At 43.3% G+C, this 9,890-nt stretch overlaps 1 protein-coding gene across 1 annotated transcript; it reads left to right on the forward strand.

Moving 5' to 3' along the window:
* Positions 1-761: 761 nt before the first annotated feature.
* LOC143284979 (uncharacterized) lies at positions 762-9,124 on the forward strand. Its single transcript, XM_076592141.1, has 5 exons — positions 762-840; positions 7,105-7,341; positions 8,068-8,185; positions 8,496-8,542; positions 9,089-9,124. Exons 2-5 carry the CDS (start codon positions 7,192-7,194, stop codon positions 9,122-9,124), a joined length of 351 nt encoding a protein of 116 aa, XP_076448256.1. The 5' UTR covers positions 762-840; positions 7,105-7,191.
* The last annotated feature ends 766 nt before the right edge of the window (positions 9,125-9,890 follow it).

The following is a 9,890-nucleotide window of genomic DNA, read 5'->3' on the forward strand; positions in this document are numbered from 1 at the left end:
GAAGAAAACCCAGCCTGCAATGGCTGAATCATGTTGTCAGTCTCAGTGAAAATGTGGCGGACTCCCAACCCCCACCCTCCCTTCAGTGGCAAGTACACCCGTCTCCCGTGTTGTGCTGTGTGCACTCAGCGAAGCTGATGACTTTTGTAGCCTGCAACTGTCACGTCACTGATAATTTTATTTTATGTCATTTATAAAATTATCTATTTTCTCCTCTTCGTAATTACAGTACAGCGACTGATCATTTTTAGTTGTTTTAACCCACCAGTGTGTCATAGCTGTTCCGCCATGGAACATGAAATTCTCGAGCTGGTCATGTGGCAAAACTCCTAGATAAATTGAAAGAATTAATTGGTAAGGGCTCTCTCACAGGTCTAACCTCGCTCAACCCCCTACCCCATCATCCCCCCTCCACCTTCGCCCCTCCCCTACGGCCAAAAACACTGACACACCCACCCCTAATATCACTTCAAGTAGAAACACGTAAAATTGAACACACGCACGCGCGTGCGCGTGTGTAGTGCCTGCTTGATGATAGTGTCCAGATCCGCAGAAGAAACTAATCCCTGTCTTTTGTAACATTCTTGAAATTAACAGTTGACATTAACACAATAAATGATGATACAGATAATAAAGAATGTTTCAACGAAATGATCACAAAGAAATACAAAAAATGACACTCAGGGGACTTAAACTTTACCCGCTCTCCTGCAGCACAAAGAAACGAAGCAGACGACATTCAGATCTGACTTTGTACGTTCAGTCTTCGAAAACCTGTGTTCCTGTGACAATGGGCTTCACCAATGTGACCGCTGCACCCCTTTCACACGTCGTCACGGTGTGAGTACGATGTTTGAAAGATTGATTGTGTGCAAAATAAACTGCACTACTTACTTAACCACTGAAGCGAGACAGAAAACCAAAACTTACTGACCCCATGTCATGACCTCGGTGTTAACAGGAACCAGACGTGGCAGTGCTTAGATTTAAAATCGAGTTGCTTGAGACCAGTTTGAAATGATCACATTGTGACTGATGGCTTGATCTTTACAGGAGGAGGTTCAGAGTGCTCCCCAGTCATTGATGTTTGACCAAGTCTGGTCAAGAGGTATTTATTTTTTTGCAGTTGTGTGAATGATCTTTCTTTTGGAGTTCCTGATCCCCCGCACCCACCCCCACCCCTCCCCGTGGTTGTTTTTGTGGAAAATGTTGATTTGTTTCCGTGTTTTAACCACATACATGTACAAGATAATGAAAACTAGGTCCAAGGCACCGCTGGCTTGGCCTTTGTTCATTTTCCTGATCGAAAGATGCCGAATCTATTGGTAGTTGAATATTGTTCGCATGCTGAAAAAATATACTCGAAATGCCAACAACAATGTGGGAGGTGGGTGTTTTATTTTCCTGTGACTTGTCAGCCGATCACAGCACGGCGTGGAGGGGTCGAAGGCTTTGCACTCAGCATGGCTGTGAAGAGTGAGTCACCTGTTTCCATACATGCATAATAGTAGCAGTGGAGAGAGAGAGAGATACTGAGATTGTTTGTTTTGTTTTGGTGTGTGTGTGTGTGTGTGTGTGTTTTGTTTTTGTTTTATTTTTGTTTTTTTGTTTTGTTTTGTTTTGTTTTTTGAAAGAGTGTGGCTGACCCCATGATTAGCTGAATTCGGGTACACCATCAACATCGTGTGTGTTTAGTGTGTGGGCCAGAGCAAAGTGGGAGTTATGTCTGTGCGTACATACACGCGCGCGCGTGTGTGTAGTCCATGTCTTTCATGCACACACACGCGCACGCACGCACACACACACGCACGCACACTACACTACACTACACTACATTACACTACACACACACACAGGCGCGCACGCACGCACGCACTGCACGCGCTGTTTCCACTCCGCTGTGCGTGGGTATGGGGATGTGGAAGCAGACTAGCTTCGCTGTTCCTTCTCCGTGGGCAGCATTGAAGTGATGATGCCCTTGCCTCTTTGCTTGCATAATGTTTTCACTCACCAGCACCTGCAGGGGAAAGGTCTTCACTGGTTTCACTGTCTGCGATTCGCAGTCATAATCAGCTTCTTTTTTTTTATCCATGCACACACACATGAATTTTCACAAGTGCTTGTAGCGCAAACACACACACACACACACACACACACACACACACACAGACACACACGTGCGCGCGTATGCTTTCATGCTTGCTTGCATGCACTCACACATACATGTGCACGCACGCAGGTACACATGCGCACGTCAAGCGGCCATTCGCGCATGTTCAGTTGTATTACCCCCATTGTTGGTGACTAATTTGTAAATTAACGTTTTGTTGTCATCAAAAGAAACTATTGTTCCACTGTGTGTGTTGCTGGGGAAGCTGTTTCATTCTTTTCGTTATTGAGGGAAAGACTGATCAGTTTCCGATTGGTTCAGTGCTATTGGAGTCCCATGCTTCAATGGGTCTGGTTTGTTTTTTCCCCTTCATTTTTTCTGTGGAAGTGCACAACAAAACTGGAATACAAAAGGATTCTTTTCATATCGTTCCGAATGATTTAAAGACAGTTGACTGCATGCACAGTTCATTGTAGTTTACACTGCATGCACAGTTCATTCGCGCTACATGGACAGTTCATTCACACTACATGGACAATTCACTGTAGTTTACTCTGCACGGACAGTTCTTTGTAGTTCACACTGCATGGACAATTCATTCACACTGCATGGACATTTCATCGTAGTTCACACTACATGGACAGTTCACTGTTGTTCACTTCATGGACAGTTCACTGTAGTTCGCATTACATGGACAGTTCATTCACTGTATTTCACACTTCATAGACAGTTCATTCACAACGTGGACAATTCATTCACACTCTATGGACAGTTCACTGTAGTTCACTTCATGGAAAGTTCACTGTAGTTCACACTACATGGACAATTCATTCACACTACGTGGACTATTTATTCACACTACATGGACAGTTCACTGTAGTACCCACTACATGGACAGTGCAATATAGTTCACACATGAACAGCTCATTCATACTTCGTGGACAGCTCGCTGTAGTTCACACCACATAGTTCATTCACACTACGTGGAGAGTTCACTATAATTCACAGTACATGGATAATGCATTCACAATATGTGGACAGTTCACTATAGTTCACACTACATGGACAGTTGATCTCACTACATGCATAGTTCACTGTAGTTCACACCGCTTGGACAGTTCACTATTGTTCATTTTACATGGACATTTCAATCACGTTACATGGGCAGATCATTCACACTACATAGACAGTTCTCCGTAATTCACATAACATAGTTCACTGTAGCTCACACTACATTCACATTACATGGACAGTTCACTGTAGTTCACACAACACGGACAGTTAAGTGTAAGTCAGTGTGATTCACACTACAAGGACAGTTTATTCCAATTACATGGACAGTTCATTCACGCAACATGAACAGTTCATTTACACATGGACAGTTCATTCGCACTACATGGATAGTTTCCCATAGTTTGCACTACATGGACAGTTCATTCACACTACATGGATAGTTCATTCACACTACATGGACAGTTCATTTACACAACATGGACAGTTCACTGTAATTCACACTACGTGGACAGTTCACTGTAATTCACACAACATAAACAGTTCATTCACAGTACGTGGACAGTTCATGCACACTCTATGGACAGTTCACTGTTCACTTCATGGAAAGTTCACTGTAGTTCACACTACGTGGACAGTTCATTCACTGTATTTCACACATCATGGACAGTTCATTCACAACATGGACAATTCATTCACCCTGTGGACAGTTCACTGTAGTTCACTTCATGGACAGTTCACTGCAGTGCACACTACATAGACAATTCATTCACACTACGTGGAGTATTCATTCACACTACATGGACAGTTCACTGTAGTACCCACTACATGGACAGTTCAGTGTAGTTCACACATGAACAGCTCATTCACACTTCATGGACAGCTCGCTGTAGTTCACACCACATAGTTCTTTCACACTACGTGGAGAGTTCACTATAATTCACAGTACATGGACAATGCATTCACACGATGTGGACAGTTCACTATAGTTCACACTACATGGACAGTTGATCCGTACTACATGCATAGTTCACTGTAGTTCACACTACATGAACAGTTCACTATTGTTCTATTACATGGACATTTCAATCACGTTACATGGAGTATGGACAGATCATTCACACTACATGGACAGTTCACAGTAATTCACATAACATAGTTCACTGTAGCTCACACTACATTCACATTGCATGGAGAGTTCACTGTAGTTCACACAACACGGACAGTTCAGTGTAATTCACACTACATGGACAGTTTATTTCAGTTGCATGGACAGTTCATTCAGGCTGCATGAACAGTTCATTCACACATGGACAGTTCACTGTAGGTCACAATACATGGACAGTTCATTCACACTACATGGACAGTTCACTATAATTTGCTCTACATGTACAGTTCATTCACACTACATGGATAGTTCATTCACACAACATGGACAGTTCACTAATTCACAGTATGTGGACACTGAGTTCACTGTACTTCACACAATATGGACAGTTCGTTATAGTTCATACAACATGGACAGTTCATACAATACATTACATGAACAACTCATTCTAGCTATGTGATAGTTCGGTAAAGCTCAAAACGACATGATCAGTTCAGTGTTGTTCAGGAGAGCGATAAGAACTTGGGCAGAGGCTGGGGTTGCATAAGAAAAGGGCAGTAATCGTTGGGTTAATCTTGATACTGTTATAAAGTCCCTTTGGGAACTGCTGTCCTTTCCAGTCCGTTCCCTGACCCTTTCTCTTTTCTCTGGAACTGCAGGTAAAGGTAGGTTGTTCAGATTGGTTACTTGATTGATTTGATTCTGTTCTTGATCCTGTGTTATTATGTTATATTTGTTTGTGTCTTTATATCGCTATCGGGTATTGTGTGGTATTGTGTGTGTTTATTCCTTTCTTCCTGCACCTTTTCTGGTGAAATTGCAACTATCATTGAATAGCTTTCTGTCTCTCTGCTTTTGTTTTTGTGTCTTTGTGTCTCCGCCTCTCTCTCTCTCTCTCACTCACACACACACACACACACACACACACACACACACACACACACACACACACACACACACACACACACACACACATTCATTTTATCTCCGCCTTTTTCTTCTGTCCGACTGCCTTCTCTCACTTTGCACAAATGGACTGTATCCTTTTCCCGACATTTGCGCCAAGCCAGCTCGTACATTTGGAGTGATGTGCATTTCCATATTTCTTTCTTTCTTGTTTCCCTTCCAAGATTCAGAAAATTGGTTATTACGAAGAGTAAATAACATGTTTGTTGTTCTTCATAATTGCTCGTTAATCATGTCAGGGGACTTATAAATTGTTGCGAGAATATTGTTACTTCCACCATGAAGTTAATGTGTTCACGTCTGTGTGTCTGTCCGTCAGTCAGCATCACTGCACAGTTGTGGACAGCCGTTCTCAGATTTGGGGGAATATCGCATGTGAACTGTGGGACCAGTCAGTCACATGCGGGGATGGGGAAGACAGTTAAAGTTGGTAGGATGTTCGGAGAACACATTGAGCAGTGTTTGGTAAATACATTGAACAGTTTCCGTTAAAAACTATAGAATGATTGGAACAGTTTCCGTTAAAAACTATAGAATGATTGTCCACCAGATATTTTTTTCATTTATGTATTGCACGGTATTGCTTGGCATTAGGAAATTTGTGATAACTGAGATGTTTATTTCACATCAGTGAACGTGGACGTGTTGTTGGCCTTCAGTGGAGTGGATGGAACAGTTTTAGTGTACCTTGCTTATCTCCCTTTCGGGGCTGTGGAAAGTACAGGACTGGCTGGCAAAACAACCCCCAGTCCCCTCCACCACCACCTTCCCCCAAAACCTGAATCCCACTTTGGGGAGATCTACCAACAGATGGAAAAGCCTCTGGACACTTTCTCATCTCAGCTGTGTGACGGTTACGGCATTTGGAGAAAGGGGGATTTCAACCTGCCCACCGAACGTGATGTTGTCCACGTTTCGGGGGACTGGGTCTGTGGTGGATCCCGATAAGGAATCGGTGAACATTGACCTCTGTCCACGTGGCGCTTTTAGAGGACGGCAGATGTCAGACGTGACAGGGGAATGGTTTACGCAGTACGATTATTGCGTCATTTTGTTGACGTCTCAACCCGAATTTTTGTTGGCTCACGTGAATTCAGTCCAGTTTTTTTTTTAAAGTCATTGTTCTCAGTCAATCTCTTCAGTGGGTGTGTGGGTGTATGTGTGTGTGTGCGTGCATGTGGGTGTTGTTGTTGTTTTACTTTGGATATATTTTCTTGGCAGCAGTTATGTTTTTTTCGGTATAGATTAATGTTGATTGTAAAACATTTTAAAAAAATCAAAATCATAGATTCCAAGATCGAAATAGATAGTTTTGCATAGATAAGAGACATGTTTTTGCTTGGATAAGGGACGTATTACAATCACATTTAAAAACTAAAGGATAGTTTTATGTACACGTGTTTGCATTATCCATGCGAATATTCCATCGGTCAGATTTAGCTGGTTGGCTGGTTCAGTTAGCTTCGTTCGGTTAGTTGGTATCTATTTAACTTAACTGCTCGAGAGGCAGTCAGTGGCGTATGGTTGACTGGTCTGTGAATAACATGACGTACATTTGTGTGGTTACGTCTGTGTGCGTGCACAATCGCGCGTTAACATTTGTTCAGTCGTGCTCATTTCCTTTCTTCCTCCACTATTGCTATTATTTTGTTCTTTCTTTTTTTTTCTTTTTCTTTTTTTGTGTGTGTGTGTGTGTGTGTTTGTTTTTTGCTTCTTTTATTTTTTTTTTTTAATCTGATCAAACGTCCCCTGTTTTTGTTTTCGAAGGTCAGCTTTAATAAGTCCATTCTCTCTCTCTCTCTCTCTCTCTCTCTGTCTTTCTGCCCCCCTCCCTGTCTCAGGTAGCAGACATGAATGTATGTGTGACGACGCAAAACACAGTTGTAAGTCAGCTGTGTGTTGCGTTCAGTTGTCAGCCAGGTGAACAGACCAGCTCTCTCCGCCTACCCACCCAGCAAGAAAGTGAAGCTGTCAGCAGCCGAGGCAGCAACAAAGGATGATGATGACCATGCGAATCATTCTGTGCGTCATGTGTGTGTGCTGGGGGGTGCTGGGTACACGGACACAGCCATTGGGCCGTGCTGACGTCACCCCGGATCCATTCTTGGGCCTGCTCAGGGACATAGAAAGCCAGCCCTTCTTCAGGGTACATGTCTGGCTTTGATGGTGTTGGTATTGTTGTTGTCGTTGGTGGTGGTGTTGTTGTTAGTGGGACATATTGGTGATGCTGGTGTTTTGTTCGGAGTAAGTATTTGGTGTTGTTGATGGTGATGGTGTTGTCGTTGGTGGTGGTAGTGTTGTTGATGCTGTTGTTCTTGGCCATCATCAGGGATGCTTTTTGTAACTTGTATGGCTCTATTTCCACGCAGTATTTTAGGATTTTTTTCACAACATGTAGGAATATATACAGTATGAATGCACATGTTTATATGACAGATGGCGTATTACATTATATGTGTGTATGTATTTGTGCTGTGTGCTGCCTTAGCTATGGATCATGGATGTCTCTATTCCACCAGTCATTTTTTAAGCGAGATGTCTATAGCAATGGATGTCTTCATTCCAATAGTCATGTGTGTGTAGCGAGACGTCTATAGCTATGGATGTCTTCATTCCAATAGTCATGTGTGTGTAGCGAGATGTCTATAGCTATGGATGTCTCTATTCCACCAGTCATGTATGTAGCGAGATGTCTGTAACTATGGATGTCTCTATTCCACCAGTCATGTATGTACTGAGATGTCTATAGCTATGGATGTCTCTATTCCACCAGTCATGTATGTACTGAGATGTCTGTAGCTATGGATGTCTCTATTCCACCAGTCATGTGTGTACTGAGATGTCTATAGTCATGATATCTCCATTCCACCAGACGCTGTCGGACGCTCACCGGGTGCTGACCTTTGAAATGCTGACAGCAGCAGAGACCAACAACCTGGCCCCCTTACTGGACACACTGGGTTATGTGGAGTTGCTGCAGTACCTGGATGGTCAGTTTGTTAGTGCTGTCAGCGTTGGTATTTTTGGTGGTGGTGTTTTGTTGATATTGTTAGTGTTGTTGTTCAGTTGTTGTTATTGTTAGTGCTGTTATTCTCGTTGAAGTTGGTTGTTTTGGTGTTTTGGGTGGTACATGGGTATATGTGTTTATTACCTCGTCTTAATATTATTAGCAACTGGTCTGATTTGTTTTGTTTTGTTTTTTTGTTCTCTGTGTATCTGTGTATATGTGCGTGTGCGTATACTTAGATGTTTTTGGAATTCATGAACATTTCAAAGGACGTAAGTATATGTCTGTTTCAGCTTTACCTGCGGACTTTTCACACACATTCATCACCTACTGCATACAGGTAAGCCCTGTCATCTTTCGTCGACAGCCACAGTGCTAATCACCATGGTAACATGGGCAGCCACAGGCCATTACCCCACCACTGTCACCCCCCACCCCCATTGACAGTCATTGCATCTTCTCCATGACATCATCACATCAACACCTGCACACTGCCCCTACATAGCCCCATTCACCAGCCGTGGTGGTGTCTGAGATGTTTTTATAAGTTGTCATTTTTTTACATGTTGTTGTTGTGTGACATGTTGCTGTTGTGTTACGTGTTGTTGTGTGACGTGTTGTTGTGTGGCTTGTTGTTGTGTGATGTATTCTTGTTATATGACATGTTGCGTGACATGTTGTTGTGTGACATGCTCTTGTTGTGTGACATGTTCTTCTTGTATGACACGTTGCGTGACATGTTGTTGGCGTGTGAAATGTTGTGTAAAATGTTGTTGACATGTAGCTGTGTGACATGTTGTGTGAAATGTTGCTGTGTGGCATGTTGCTGTTGTGTGACGTGCGAAATGATGTTGCTGTGTTACATGTTGTTACTACTGTGTGACAGAGACTGGAACAGGAGCAAGCCCTGCAGACATCATGAGGCATACCTCCCTCCTTCCGTCCCCGCCTGCCCTCCGTTCTCCATCCCCCTCTGCACAGGTGAGTAGGCATGATGTGTCCGAGGAGCAGGGCGTTCCTCTTCTGCTTCTGTTCACTGTGCTGGGTGGTCTGCGTCTGTTAGTCTGGTTCTGATTCTCTGATTCTGTGGGTCACGTTTGCCTTTCAGCCTTTGACTTGTTTTCAGTTCCTTAATCAAGCATTACTTTTCCATTGTGTTTTACTTATGTTCAAGCTTTTGTTGAATGAGCCATTGCCCGCATTGTCATATTTCAGTTTGAAACACACACACATGTAAGCTCGTGTGAGTCAGATCGCTTGTTTGCATGACTATGTTTATAAGTGTTTGTATGTCAGTTTGCATGTACCGGCATGCATGCATGTGTGGATGGTGGGATGTAAGAGAATGAGAGAGAGCCGGGATGTATTGCTGCAGTTGAGCTGTGGACTGCAGTGGTGTGGTGTGTGTTGCAGCATCGTCAGACAAAACGGACCCGTCACCCACCTTCTTCACACCGTAGCATTGTATGGCACCGTTCCCATCTCACCGCCCCATCATTCCGAAATAAAGTCGTTCACTTACTGACCCGGACTGTTTGTGCATGCATGTGTGACTTTAGTTGTGCTCCTTCTTCGTCCACATCATTGTGTGTGTGTGTGGTTTGACTCAGCGGCCACAGGGAAGTGACTATGCATGGTGACTCCGTCTTGTGCATGTCGTGGGTGTGTCTGTATTTCATTCCCAGATA

Source organism: Babylonia areolata, chromosome 8 (assembly GCF_041734735.1).
Source record: "Babylonia areolata isolate BAREFJ2019XMU chromosome 8, ASM4173473v1, whole genome shotgun sequence".
In the NCBI taxonomy this organism is placed as follows: Eukaryota; Metazoa; Mollusca; class Gastropoda; order Neogastropoda; family Buccinidae; genus Babylonia; species Babylonia areolata.